The sequence below is a fragment of the Silene latifolia genome, chromosome X (genome assembly GCF_048544455.1).
Source record: "Silene latifolia isolate original U9 population chromosome X, ASM4854445v1, whole genome shotgun sequence".
NCBI classification, from domain to species: domain Eukaryota; kingdom Viridiplantae; phylum Streptophyta; class Magnoliopsida; order Caryophyllales; family Caryophyllaceae; genus Silene; species Silene latifolia.
Genome location: NC_133537.1, coordinates 345,230,349 through 345,245,225, shown reverse-complemented (window position 1 = coordinate 345,245,225; position 14,877 = coordinate 345,230,349). Strand labels below are relative to the sequence as shown.

General features: G+C 35.9%; 3 protein-coding genes across 3 annotated transcripts; all 3 read right to left on the bottom strand.

Moving 5' to 3' along the window:
• Positions 1-5,179: 5,179 nt before the first annotated feature.
• LOC141619801 (protein LATERAL BRANCHING OXIDOREDUCTASE 1-like) lies at positions 5,180-7,797 on the bottom strand. Its single transcript, XM_074436821.1, has 2 exons — positions 7,022-7,797; positions 5,180-6,095 (listed from the first exon to the last, which is right to left on the bottom strand). The coding sequence occupies exons 1-2, from the start codon at positions 7,471-7,473 to the stop codon at positions 5,507-5,509; spliced, it is 1,041 nt and encodes a 346-aa protein (XP_074292922.1). The 5' UTR covers positions 7,474-7,797; the 3' UTR covers positions 5,180-5,506.
• A 1,206-nt stretch (positions 7,798-9,003) lies between these two features.
• Positions 9,004-10,367, bottom strand: LOC141619800 (protein LATERAL BRANCHING OXIDOREDUCTASE 1-like). The gene has a single exon (XM_074436820.1). The coding sequence runs from the start codon at positions 10,206-10,208 to the stop codon at positions 9,147-9,149; it is 1,062 nt and encodes a 353-aa protein (XP_074292921.1). The 5' UTR covers positions 10,209-10,367; the 3' UTR covers positions 9,004-9,146.
• A 571-nt stretch (positions 10,368-10,938) lies between these two features.
• On the bottom strand, positions 10,939-13,329 carry LOC141619798 (pollen-specific leucine-rich repeat extensin-like protein 3). The gene has a single exon (XM_074436819.1). The coding sequence runs from the start codon at positions 13,228-13,230 to the stop codon at positions 11,215-11,217; it is 2,016 nt and encodes a 671-aa protein (XP_074292920.1). The 5' UTR covers positions 13,231-13,329; the 3' UTR covers positions 10,939-11,214.
• Between the last annotated feature and the right edge of the window lie 1,548 nt (positions 13,330-14,877).

Sequence of the window (14,877 nt, the reverse complement as noted above, 5' to 3'; positions counted from 1 at the left end):
GATAACGACCCTACCATATCCAGTTATTCAGTGAAGCTTGTATACGCTTCCGTGATATCCCTAGTTGGTGTAGACAGCCCGTTATAAGGTGCCTTGAGGCATGGGCCATACAAACAGAAATTGACGCGGGCCTAAAGTAAGATCCTATTTGAATGGTGCCAGGTCCAGGGGCATTTTATAGGTTTACGCTTGGGCCTTGGCCTCAATTCCCTAACTTAAAAGAGCGGAACGGTGAAATGATATTTCATCTTTTTTTTTTTTTTTTTTTTTTTTTTTTTTTTTTTTTTTTTTTAACTTTTGATATTTCAAATTAATTGTCCTATTTTTATAAATAGTAACCAAAAATAGAGCTATATAGTATTTCCTCTAATAGTAACCAAAAAATTATAAAAAATTAATATTCACAATGTACTTAGTAAGACCCTATTCCTTTAAACTTAATTTCAGCTCGTTTCAGTTTAGTTCATCTTCATTCAATTCAATTCAGTTCAGTTTAGCTCTTCTCTTCACAAATTAACTTTTAATTCAGTTCAATTCAGTCAAATTCAGCTCTAGTAAGTTCAGTTCAGTTTCATCCCAAAAGAACAGGGCTTAAGACAATTGAAACAAAATTTCACATGAGGTTATGAGACTTTTTTTAAATGAAGACGATTTTAAGCAAGAGATAGTCGGAAATCTAAGGTGATGAAGAGAGCCAAATGGCGGAAGGATGAATAGATGTGATATAGCCATATAGGGAGTAAAATAAGGGGAGAAGGGTCGGAATAAGAAGAGAAAAATGGCGTTTGGGAAGAGAGAAGAGGCATAAAGTACCAAGTCACAATCATTCAAACTCTATCCAGTAATCCCTACCTACCATATTACTTGTACGCGTAGCCATTTAAAATACAAGCTAAGGGGGTCTCCCTATATATAGTCCAGCTTAATACCCCTATTCTCATCCTAAAACAAAAACATCTTCCTTGTTTATCTATTTAATACGGAGTACTCTGTCTGCTACTTTAAGCAACCAAAAGAAAGAAAGAAAGAGAGAAAATAAAAAGTAAAAAAATGGTGGTAAACAAAGTGGAAATATGCATAGAGATGGTGAAATTGGGTGTGGAATTAGTGCAGGTATTTGCACAGGCAATAAAGACGGCGATGCACCGCAACTTAACACCAACACAACATCAGCTCGACACAAATATACGTAATTGTAATTCATTATACAATTACCAAGTTCCTTTCCCCTACCCCGGCCTTCTCCCTTGATTCATTCATTATGAGTATTAGATTCATCATATTCAGCTCCTGTGTAAATTAATGCGTACCAGGCACTATTATTGTATAGTAACTAGTACTACTTGTTTCTTTTTGTTTCCCATCTTAGCTTGCCACTTTGTTGCCGGGCCCCACACAATTTTGTTTCTTTTTCTTTGCTACTTTATGGATCACTCCTTGTAAACTTACATCCTCCATACATGGATATGGTGGATCACGTACTCCTTTTGTCTAGTTTTAAATGATGAGTATTTAACACGTTCCACTTCCTTTTCTCATCTTCTCCACTCTTTATTGCTTCATTTACTTATTGCTTTTTCGCTTTTATTTGTTCGCATCAACCAATAATTCACGCTCCTTTTTTAGACCTACTTGTTTCACTAGCTACATGGAGAATTCCCATCCCGCTTGTATTTTTTGGCATAAAAATCAGTCTACAAAGAGCGCCAATCTAACTTATTGGCCGGGAGAAATAATATTTGCTCCCTATTTATTTAGGGCATCATTTCCATTTTTCATCTTATTACAATGTGCAATCGCAAACTTGAAACCTCTCTTCTATGTATCTTTCTCAGCTTAGCTTGTATGTCTCGGCTCTCAGAGTCTGAGGTTTGGACTTGGTTGGTTCCACCTTTTCACCCTCTCACTCTCTCACATGTTCTGGTAACTGGACTTGAAGTTATCTAAGACCATCCCCAAGCAGAAAGTCGATATAATCGGGTCATCAAAATTTTTACTCTTAATTACACCTTATTAATCTTGACCCTCTTTCACCCTCCCAAGCAGAAGGTCACGACCTAAGTCACCAACCCAATTATTTTTCCACTTTTTAACATTTTCAATCATTTACCACATTCACAACCCCACCAAAACCTTCATCTTACTTTTACAATTATTATTTACTAACATCCAAGCAATTAGAGGGTGCCACATATAAGGTGGCCAACAAATTGACCTTTCTTATTCAAGGTCACAAATTGACTTTTCTTATTCAAGGTCACCAACTAAGTCTTCCTAATCCTTGTTTAAGGAGTCATTAGCATGACCCAACAAGGTCACGACCCAGTCGGTGACCTTGCTTGGTGATGGTCTAAGTACGTAGTACGTTATTTTGCTCAGAAGTTACCAACTATGGGATTTTTGTCTTAATCATTTATTTATCTTGAATTAAGATATTTTTAATGAAAAATATAAAAGGTAAATAAAATGAGCATGAGGAAGGGAGTAGTTACTAGTTACTACCTACTAGTTACGTTGGTATCTTAAAGACTTAACCATGAAAGTAAGCTCAGGTGTAAACACCCAGGTATGTAGCTGCTAGCTACATAGTCATAAACTCATACACACAGAGAGTTTGAAAATTTGAATAATGATAAATTAAATAAAATAAAGCATTAGTTAAGGCCTAAGACCATCCCCAAGCAAGGTCAATTGGTAGGTCATGACCTTGCTTGGGTCAAGTTAATTACAAATTAAGAGGAGGATTAGGATGACCTAAGATAGAGAAGGTCAATTTGTGACCTAAGGTAGAGTAAATTGACCCATCAATTGATTTATACATGTGTCATTTTTATTGGTTAGAACATTTAAAACAAAACAAAAAAGAGAAAACTAAATAAAGTGGAAGTAAGAGAAATGTTTTGGTGGGGTAGTGAATATGGTAAATGATTGGAAATGTTGGAAAGTGGAAAAATGATTGGGTTATTGACCTAGGTCGTGACCTTCTGCTTGGGAGGGTGAAAGTGGGTCAAGATTAATAAGTTGTGATTAAGAGAAAAATTCCAATTGACCCGATTAAGTCGACCTTTTGCTTGGGGATGGTCTAAGGGTGTAGAAAAAGAACGATTAATAAAATTTGAAAAGCGTGGCATGGTGATGTTAGTCGGGACTCGGGACAACTGGACTGGACAAGTGGACAACCATTCATCATGCATCCAAGTTTACTACTACTAATAATACTACCATTTTTAAATACTTTTGATTTTTATTATACTCCGTAGATGAATTATTGCACACACTGTATATTGAATATTGAAATATTGATCAACATCAACCAATGAATTATGATCATAAAACGCATCGTATCTTACCCAAAATCTTGTACACGTAGTACTTGATAAGATTTCATTATTATATTTTATTATTATAAAACTACTCAACTCAACTAAAGTGCCAATAATTGACATAATAAAGTGTGCACTTTTGTACAAACGGGCCCCCCATGTTCCTCAGCTGACTAAGTGCAACCTTTCCTAAATTTTTTATGTAATCGATGTGGACTTGGATATAAGTAAATAAATATAGGGTCCTGATTTTCGCAGTACACATTTTACTCATCGCAGTAAATTGTTGATAATTATACCCCTCTCATTTCCCCCTCCCTTTTTCCCTCTCTAATTCCTCTCTAATCTATTATTTCTAAATTTACACACCCATTCTCCTCTAAATTACACCATCCTATGACTATTATTGTCGACATTGTGGGGAGGTGGTTGCCGTGATTCGACGACCGAGTAGGTTATTTAATTGGGGAGGGGTTTATTAATTCTTGTATTGCGTAAGCATTACTGCCATTACTACATATAGCACTACTGTTAAATTGTTGTACTACGTACGACATCGCTACGATGAGTGCTATTTTTTTACAAAAAAATGTAGCTTTGTCGAACAGCCAGGTGATCGATAACCTTTGATGGCCTTCTCGCCGCCTACGCCTACCCATATCGACGGTGACATCAAATACACCAATACACCCACAATCCTACACCAATTATTTTTTTTTTTTTTGAAAAGTACACCAATTAATTTTAACATAAACCCTAATTAAAAAAGATAAAAAAAAAAGTAAGTAATAAAGAGTCAATTTAATTAGTAATAATCGATTAATGAATTAAATACATGCTATATACTAGAATAGTCATTCATAATTGAAGAATTTGAAAAAAGTTGGAGGAGGTTAAGGTAGAGAGAATTAGGTTTGAAGTTTTTTAGTTAGGGGTAGATAAATGGAAAATTTGGTGACAAAAGTACTATGATGAGTAAAAATTGTACTGCGAAAATAAATTACGTAAATATATAATCCCAAACAGTATAATACACAGTGATAGAGCAAAAGAGAGCTAGCGAGAGAGAATAATACTGAGTAGTAAATAAGTAGGAACAATGAAAAATTTGTCTATCTTTAATTAAAATTTGGCACCCCATAACGATAATTCGTGGTAATACATAGGAAAAACTCATTTTTTCATTTTGCGTCTCTTTACCTTTATTTCACCCTCCTCCTCTTCAGTCCTCCCATTCTCAAATGTTAGCTAGCATATTTCTGAGTTTTGGACAAGTATGTAATCCTGTATATATGTTGATCTAGTCAACAAATAAAGTACTTCGTAGTATTATGTGCAACTAGTGGGAAACATAATAAGCAACATGGTATTATTAGTATTACATTATTCATATTATGAGTTGAGAACCTGAGATAAGGTTGGACGACACTATTTTAGTACTTTTAGTATTAAGTTGGATTATAAAACTAAAGTGTCGTCATATTGGGTATTCATTATTTAAGTTAGGATCACTTTTCTGGAAGGATCTTAATCAATCTTTAATAGTTCACCCTATAAGCAATCACCTCATACTCTATTATTATAGGAGTACTACTAGCTCATTAACAAGACTAATTTTAAGTGAATACTATTATTAAGTCTGTAATTTTAATACCAAGTTGTATTTTACTTAATTAGGCACCTCTTCAAGATTGTCAAGTAAGGCCGATGGTGCATAATTAAGCTAGTACTGTAATAGGCTATTATGAACACCCTTTCATCAAGTGGGTCTATGAGGGAGATACTGCAAATGGACCGGATTCTGAACATACTGTCGCAATTCAATAACAAGGCGCCTCTGCTTGCCGCTACTCATCTCAACGCACAATCATGCTCCTCCTTTATTCTCACAATTTCTCCTTGTTTTACAAATTACACTAAGACATCCTCTAACTTTAACAAAAGCCAGACACATCAAATGCTTCCAAATTTTAGTAACAGTATTTTTTGTTATTCGTAAATTGGAACATATCCTTACGTAACTGAAATCGTGACCTCACCTACATTCTTCAGACACAAGCTTGAGCATTCGCAGTGTAAGTTTCCGTTCAAAAGATGCCTGGATTTACCGTAAGAAAATTGATACCATAGGGACAATTTCAGAAACACTGCACATTCTCACAGTTACATTTTCGTATCCTAGATTATTCTAGGATACGAAAATGATGAATTTGGATATTTTCAGCACTTAGCTTCTTAAAGTCGCTGAGCCTTCTTCTACTGTAGAACTTCCCATAGTTATACTCCTTGTATTTGGCATTCTCCTCCTTATCGAGAAGCTCATCCAAAGGTTTGACCATCACATAATATGAAGGATTAAAAAAGAATGGAATCGACAGTCTCTCCTTTACAGGGTTCACTTTCACTCTATGCTCCACGCTCTCATACCTGTCATTGCTCCAAACCTGAATAACATCTCCAACATTGATTATATAAGCATCCGGGATGGGTTTCACAGGGATCCACTCCCCATCCATTTTCCGTTTGACTTCTAGTCCTCCAACATCATCTTGTGCCAGGATGGTTAGCGCCCCAGAGTCTTTGTGTCGCCCAACCCCAAGAGCCAAGTGAGGAAAGGGACAAGATGGATAGTAGTTGATGCGAACAAAGCTAGCATGGTCCTTGAAATATCCGCTAAGACGGTCTGCAGACAGACCTAGGCTTAATGCAATAAGCTCCAACAGCTTGAAAGACAATTCCACCATTTCTTGGGTGTACTCTTCACAGGCCACCCTGGTTTAAGCAGTAAAAAAAAGAGACTGTCCAGTTTGATGCTTTCTCTAATATTGCATTCTATTAATGGCTAAAACAACTAGTTAATGCAGACATATGTATTGGTGAAAAATCCTCAAGCTGTGACCGTGAGTTTATCAAGAGCTATGATCAATCTATGATGAACTGAGCCAAAGCACGATATAAATAAGTTGATTAGAACTTTAACCTAATATTATGTAAACCATATCCTTGATCACAACAACTCTAAGCTTAGGAATTTAGAGTAATACTTCGCAGTCGGCAAACAAAAAAGCAGACGTGCAGGGAATTCCATTAAGTTCTCAGAACCGGGGTCTAACAAGTGGAAGGGCCTAAAAAGTGGAACGCTAACAAAAATCACAAATTCCCATTGAATATGGACACTATCCGTCATAAGCTGAAGACGGATAGTGTCCCTCTCACAAAATGCAAATGGATAGTGCAAGTGGGGGGAAATGGATACCCCCACTTGCCCATCCATCCACTTGCATTTTGTGAGAGGACACTATCCGTCTTCAGCTTGGGACGGATAGTGGCCATTTTCAATGAGAATGACGGAATAAAACTAGAGTTTCCCAATGCTCATTTTCACTGAAAAACCAATACAAAATGAATAGAACATTTTTCTACCCCAAACTCAAGTCTACTTCCATGCAATAATCATAAATAGGGGCTTCAATGTAAACATTTGAAACAAAAACAATAATATATAGGTCGGCCTTGCAACAAAGATACTTCCTCTCTCCCGGTCAATTGTTAATCTTTGGTTTTGGCTCAAAGACCAAGGAAAGAGGAGATGACTAATTATAATTATAAGATGACAAGTGGTCCAAATTGAGGGTGAATGATCAAATTGCTCATCAAATGCAATTCTAAAATAGAAGGATGAATGAATGAAAAAGTACCTAAAATGAGAAGGATAAAGAGGCCACTGGTTCCTCAATTCTGTGATCTCCTCATCTTGAGGGAGATGGGAAGCAGGAACCAAAGTAGGGTCTAAAACAGTGAAATCAAATATCTGTTTCCAATCTCTAACATTTTTGGTATGCTCAGAATCATAATACCCAAGCGGGTTGCATTCATCTCTGCACACCTTATTCTTTTCCTCGGGAGGCAAGGCGAAGAACTGCCTTGCCGCCAACTCAACTTTGTGTCTCTTCTCCAGGGAAACCCCGTGGCCGATAACTTGAAAGAAGCCCCACTTTTGACATGCTTCTTTGATCTCTCTTATAGTAAGTTCATTACTAAGTGAGGAGGAGATGTCAACCACTGGGATTTGTTGGTCTTCAAGGCTTATGCTGGGACTTGGCCTCTCATCACTTGGTTGAATGAAGTCTGGATTAACATCTCCCATCATCTTTCTGTTTTTTTCCTGATTTGAGAATTCAGATGCTTTATGAATCTATGATTATGATTTATGACTGTCTTTGCATGTTTTTTTTTTTTTTTTTTTTTCTGTTACCAATGTGACAACTGACAGGGGAAGGTTGTTCAATGTGAGCTTTTTTGGATGTTTCTGATTGCACATGTCTATCCCATCTGTGATTTTGTCGTCTTAAACACGACTCTCTCCTATCATTTTTAATGCCATGCCATGCCATATCTGTCTTGTTTCTGAATGTCACCTAGTTTTTAGTAGTTGTACATTTGAGTAAATATTTAGTGTGATTCATATGTTTGGAGGCTCATAACTACAGTAGATGTTGTCAAGTTTAGTAGGCAAACTCGGTCAATAATTCTTCAAGTTACATTGGATTCCAACTCCGAGTTGGGTCGGTTTTTCAGGTCGGCTTAGTTTTCATGTTTCTTGCGGTCATTATTATTTTTTTTTTTTTTTTATTTTTATTTTTTTTATTTTTTTGGCATTTTGGTAACAGTTGGATACCTGGGTGTAACATTTGATAGCAGTAGAGAAATCTTTAACAGATAGAAAGTAGGAGTATATTATTTAGTTCATGTAGTAGCTAAAAGTTGCACATCAGATCCGAAAATATAGGAAGACATGGTTGTTTGTTCATCTAGTAGCTTATAATTGACCGTATGATGAGTCCTGGTAGAGGTCAATAAGAAGTAATTTTGGCAAATAAACCCTCTACTACTCATGTTGGTGAAACACAACTTGACAAAGCAGACACTAAATACAAATAATATGCAAAGTAGTATGAAGAATTCATTAACGAGAATGAAAAGAAAGCAGTGAAAAGAGCATCCCTACGGGTTTGGTATTAAATCTAAAGATTAAGTGCACATAGAGGACCAAATTAGTTAGCCTGCAGCAAAAGCATGTCGATATGAAAGAGGTCTCTAAAAGTTCATATTGATAGATGAACCAACTCAACCAAAACCTTAAGGTGATGGTTGAGGCCCAACTATTATACATATTCCTATTACATATGATATTCGAAACAAAGACAGATTTACATGGCTGGGCGGTATATGTTTTCTACTGAGCAGATGAAGCAGTAAAGTCCCAAAACTGTAAATCACACTTTGATGGGAAATTCTACCTGTCAATTGAAATTAACCGTGTGTCATCTTCCACAAGAAATTAAAGCATGCACAGGACAAAGGCGATAAATATTAGATTCAAAGCAGACGTAGCACACAAAGCTTGCAGACGTTTCTTTGGTCGTGAATATGCAACCTTTTCTCTCAATATTAGTATTGACGCCTATTCAGAAACACAACTATTAGCTGTGCTCATGTACTCAGGTGGAGTGAAAGCTAAGCTGCTGCTGCTGTAACTTTTGCTTCTTGGCTGTTTTTCATGTAGCCAAAGCAAGAGAGCCTGGGATTAAAATACTGTGAAAAGCTGAGACACATACACCAAAAAAGTTGGGGAAATGCAGTAAATAGAACTAAAACCTTAATAATAGAAGTCCCTGCATTTGGCAATATCGGAGTATTTGTTTGAATTAATCAGTATTTGTTTGTCATTACATTAAGTAGCATACTAGCATCCTTATTTGCTACAGAATAATACAGTATATAATATAATACCGTATGTTAAGTGTGAAGGGGCCCGGGTGGTTATTCAGTTATCTTGAAGTGAGAAATCTGAAGATTGTCCACATTCAACTTCTTCAAGTTACTATTCCTTTTCGTGGCATAAAAGGCTCCATAATTATACTCTCTGTATTTTGCAGGGTTATGACCATCAACCAACTCTTCGAGGGGTTTGATCATGACATAGTGTGCTGGGTTGAAGAAGAAGGGAATAGAAATCCTTTCCTTGTGAGAGTTGACCACAACCCTGTGCTCCACACTCTCATACTTGTCGTTGCTCCAAACCTGTATGACGTCACCAATGTTGATGATTAAAGCAGCAGGGTCAGGTTTGATACTCACCCATTCACCATCTGATTTCCTTCTGACTTGGAGTCCGCCAACATCATCTTGTGCTAGAATTGTTAGCCCACCTGCATCCTTGTGTCGAGTTACACCTAGAACAAGATGAGGAGAAGGACAGGGTGGGTAATAATTGAGTCGAACAAAGCTTGTATGATCCTCCTCAAAGAACCCATTCAACCTATTTGGTTCTAGTTCTAAGCTAACCGCTATAAGCTCCATGAGTTTAAAGGCCAGCTTTTCAACCTCTATTGCATATGTCTGTGCTGCCTCTTTTAAGTGAGGAGGAAAGCGAGGCCACCGATTTATCAATTGCTTGGGAATGAGGTCATCGGGAGAAACAGGGATGAGAGTGGGGTCTTTGGCAGTGAAGTCGAAAACTTGTTTCCAATCTCTGACATTCTTGGTGTGCTCAGAATCGTAGTATCCCAGTGGGTTGGTCTCATCTCTACTGACCTTACGCTTGTCGTCGTCGGGTAGTGAGAAGAAGGTGAGAGCAGCATGATTGAGATTGTGAAGGGTGTTGAGGGGAACACCATGGTTGGTGACTTGGAAAAATCCCCAATTGGTGCAGGCGTCGCGTATGGATGTTATGAGAGGAGAATATTTGGAGTGATGATTTGTGGAAGAGGAAAGTGAGATGAGATCAATGGTGGGAATTCCATGATGAACTTGTGTGATGACATTGACGGGAGTAGGCCTGTGCTGTATTGGTTGGATATATGCTGGATCTATTTTCGCCATCTTCCTAGTAAATGAGTTTGGTGTCGAATAAAATGGGTGACATGCAGATTATTTATAACAGAGTTAATTCATAGAATGTAGACAATTACACAAATAAAGAGTAGTAAATGAGTTTGGTGTCAAATATTGATACCAAAATTGGTTTTGGCTGACGGCTATACTATACTTGACAAATGACAATGATAATGATGATGATGCTGCATACATTTCCTACTACTTATTAACGCAAAATGTCATTGAAGACGGCCATATCCGTCACAAGCGGATACCGTTTCCTCTCACAAAATACCCATAAAAAATTAGTGGGGAAGCACAAGTTTGTGACGGGATTAACCCGTCACAAACAAGACACTTTGACTTATTAATTAATGGCTAATTGACCTCCTCCTTTTCCCTCACCTTTATGTCAATAACTAATGTCAAATAAATAAGACGGAGGGAATATAACTTTTTAAATTCAAAGTTTACATTTTTTTCTATAGACAAAACATATTCAAGTTCAATTTCCAAAGGAGTAAGGGTCTCAAATAAATAGGAGAGGAGGGAGTAAGACGATGTTCCTTTATTTTCACTTGCTTTTATAGTAAAAGAGCATGTTTTCAGCATTCATTCAACATCTGCTTATTCATATTATTTTCAAAAAATTATACACATAACTCATAAACAAAAGTAGATAACTAGATATTATAGAGACATGTCAGGCACTGGAGAACCGTCATGGCAAGTATCGTTTCTTTTCCATCGAAATCTTTTAACATAGTTAAAACCTATGGACTTATTATGATCATTAATAACACCACCCTATCATTGAGCTAGTACACATGCGAACATCAAAAGTATTAGATATAAAAAACACTAACAACTACGTACAATGCTACACGCCTAACTACAACTGCGCATGTTTTTATATTTTCTCTTGATATACAAAATTGTCAAAATTTGAATCTAGTTGAGGGAAAATGTCGCATCAATAATTGTAATTCTATGATATGGCTACGTGTACTAATTAGTATCCTGGAAATATTGGCGGAGGAGGCGATGAATATTGAAAACCTAAATGAGGTGGAAGATTAATGTTGGTGAACCTTGGAGGAGGAGACGGGTTTAAGGGTGGTGGATGAATGAGTAGTGGGGGTGGAGAATGCGACAAAGGAGGTGGAGGATGTACTGGGGACGGAGGTGGATAAGTTGGAGGTGATGATTGAACAGAAGGTGTTGGGGGAGAATAAACTGGAGGTGGAGAATGCGACAAAGGAGGTGAAGGATGTACCGGGGATGGAGGTGGATAAGGTGGAGGTGGTGATTGAACAGAAGGTGGTGGGGGAGAATAAACTGGGGGTGGAGAATTATTAGGAGGTGGATATGAGTAAATTGGTGGTGGAGATGAAAAGATAGGTGGTGGTGGTGGTGGTAGTGGTGGTGAAAATACGGCCGGTGGTGGAGGTGAAAACGAAGTAGGTGGTGGAAGAGGAGGTGATTTTGTTGGAGGTGGGGGTGATGAAACTGGCTTAGGGGACGGCGATACGTCATTTAAGGGAGGTGAGTTTTCATATTTTTTAGAGGTTGTGGTTGATGATGGCGGATTTAATGGTCTAGTGGGTGATCTTTTATGTTCATCTGATACTGGTGGTGGTGATAATGTTGATGGATTTTGTTTTGGAGGTGAAGATGATCTTTGTGGTGATCTTTTGTGGTCATCAATCGGTGGAGCAATTTGCTTATGCTCTTCAAGGTTCTTATCTGGTTTTGGTGCCAGTGGCTCTTCATCATTGTGCTTGTCTTGTTCCTCACTGTCTTTCGGTGAATTTTGGTTATTAGAACTTGATTCTCCACACATAACCTTATCACATTCAACTTTGGTCGCCATCATAGGAAAACACTCTTTTGGTGATCTTTGATTGGGTTTGTTTGGCAAGCAATTTTTCTTATCCTCAACCACAACATCTTTCCTCACAACCTGGTCACAAGCCTTACCTACACCCTTAAAATAATTACTGGATAATGTAATTTGACTTAAAGAGGGCAACCTACATATTTCTTCTTGTACAAATCCGATCAACTTATTGTCGGAAACATCTAAGGACTCCACCTTTTGGAGATTAGAGATAGATTTTGGAAGATAGCCAACAAAAAAGTTTTTGGACAAATCAAGAATTGTTAAATTATGAAGTAAACCAACTTCCTCAGGTATACATCCACCCAATTTATTCCCATGGAAAACAATCTCTTCTATTGTATTCATGTTGCCAATGCTCTTTGGAATGCAACCAGTAAACTTGTTGTTTGCCAGAACTAAAAGTGACACAGTTGAATTTCCAAGGGTCTCTGGTATTGTGGACTCAAATCTATTATCATTGAGTAGTAATGCATCATAATGTATGTTGAAAAGCTTAGGGGGCAAACCACCCTCAAAGTTGTTGAATCGTAAGTCTAGATACTTGAGTTCCTTCATTTCAAACACGACATTTGGAAAAGAACCCACAAAGCGGTTGTTACTCATATCAAACTCATACATGAGTTTAAGATTTGAGAAACTATTTGGAATAATTCCACAAAATCGGTTAGAGTTAATATGAAATAGAGCTAAGTCTGTCATAAGACCCAGTTCCATAGGCAGATAACCAGCAATGTCCTTGTGATTAAGGTCTATACCTGAGACTACAGTGACCTTCTCATCATCCGTGGCCGGAGAACAAAAAATTCCATTGTAGTCACAAACATTTGGCCCATCCCAATTTTTCGTTTCTCCTAAAGGATCAGAGTATATAGCTGATTTCCATGCTTTAAGGGCAATGTATGCCTTACGGAGTCTTGTATTCTCAAATTTAAATGGCACATCGACTTTTTGGTCGTAATCATCAAGGAGATTATGCCCATTTTCATTTAACGTGTGAAGCTGACGACGAGTAATTAAATAAGCTTCTTCATTTGTTAATGAAGATGATAAAGGAAAAATTGTCACGAGATAAACGAGGATCAATAAATAAAATCTTATAAATTGTGAATGAATTGTTTGTGCCATTAAAGAATGTTATCAATAACTTTTGTGCTAAATTATATTAACATGGAGGTAAGAAAACAAGAGAAAGAGAGAAAGACAATGCTAGGCATTAGTATCTCACAATATAGTTTCATCTTTAGCGAATTTTATTATTTATAGGTAAATAACTACGCTAGTCATGTGTTCAATCGTTCTCATGGTAAACAAAATATTCTAAAATTAAACATTGTCCTTTTTTAATGAGATACAATTTACGGTGTTCACTAAACCGTGCCTAATCAATCATTTTGGTGTCATTTTCTTATATGATAAACATTATCTAACAAACTCAAGTCACTAGATTTTAGCTTTTATATTATATCTAATCAAGGTAGTATTATTTTCGTTTAATGAATAAGTTAGTAACTATCTATTTTTATCTTTTCATTATATTACGTAGATATATTTCTTAATGTATTTCATAAACTATAAATTATTCTTGATAAATACCTCGTATTTTATTAGTTTTACAAAGGTGTCTGAATTTTTTGACAATTAAACATAAAATTTCATTTTCTATATATTTCGGTGTTATTTCACCAGTCATGTACTAAATACCTTACACTACCTAAATATTAACATAAAATTGTATGGAGAAATGTTTATTTCAATAAACAATTGATAGTCCTACAATAATATATTATAAAACAACTTAATATAAACTATGTGCAACCCAGCCCCTTAAGTTTCACCTGTAGCAAATTAGCTCTTTAACTTTTCAAAAATGTGCAATTAAGCACAAATCAAGTTTTTTTACCATTTTTTTTAGCTAAAACCTATTATTTTCTATTATAAATATATTTAATTAAATATAATATTTACATATTCAAGAAAAATGCGAACTAATTTTAGTATAAACAAAATTTTGGTTCATTGTAACATCATTAACAATTCTCATATTATGAATATTTTTCACCAAAATAAAAATAAAATTTGAACATGTTTTTTAATAATAAAAAATTTTAGGATTGAAATCTAATCAACAATTTTGATTTTTAATAATCGTAAAATATTTAATTAACAAATTTTATTCTTAAAAATAAGATATGTGGTTAATTTCACATTAAAAAAACTTATGGGGTTGATTTGCTACATTTATAAGTTAAGTGGTTTGATTACACGTAGTATCAAATTTACTAGTTTTAAACCCGTGCAAAAATGCACGGGTATGTATTTAGGACGATGAATGTTTTTTTATGAATATTTTGATTGTACATTTCTATTGTAATTATTTGATAGTTGTTCAATTCGATTTACAGACGGATTCACTTCACTAAAAGTTTCACCATATTCAGCACGTAGATCTCTCACTAAGCGCTCAACATCGGTCGGACTACATATACGTTCTACACAACGTTTTTAATAAAAATTAAGACTTTCATGAAGTTAATAAATATTAAATGTAAAAAATTAATTAAAGATATATACATGACACGTTGGAGGTTATTGGTGTACAATTAATAATAGTTTGAGAAACGTCATTATTAACATTACCAGCACGTTTTTTTAGAGAATCGCGGCTGTCTTTTTTCTCTTCCCGTTCTCGCCCGTAACTGATATATTTTAATGTACTTTTTCAAATTATAAACTACGTGGACCGTATGTAAATAAATCCCGAACAAACATAAA

What these genes read in the sequence shown, in the direction of transcription:
- LOC141619801 (XM_074436821.1), bottom strand. Translation starts at nt 7,473, where the DNA reads ATGATGGGAGATGTTAATCCAGACTTCATTCAACCAAGTGATGAGAGG. An exon ending in CTTTATCCTTCTCATTTTAG is followed by an intron (nt 6,096 to 7,021) that starts GTACTTTTTCAT and finishes TGCTTAAACCAG; the next exon opens with GGTGGCCTGTGAAGAGTACA.
- LOC141619798 (XM_074436819.1), bottom strand. Translation starts at nt 13,230, where the DNA reads ATGGCACAAACAATTCATTCACAATTTATAAGATTTTATTTATTGATC.
- LOC141619800 (XM_074436820.1), bottom strand. Translation starts at nt 10,208, where the DNA reads ATGGCGAAAATAGATCCAGCATATATCCAACCAATACAGCACAGGCCT.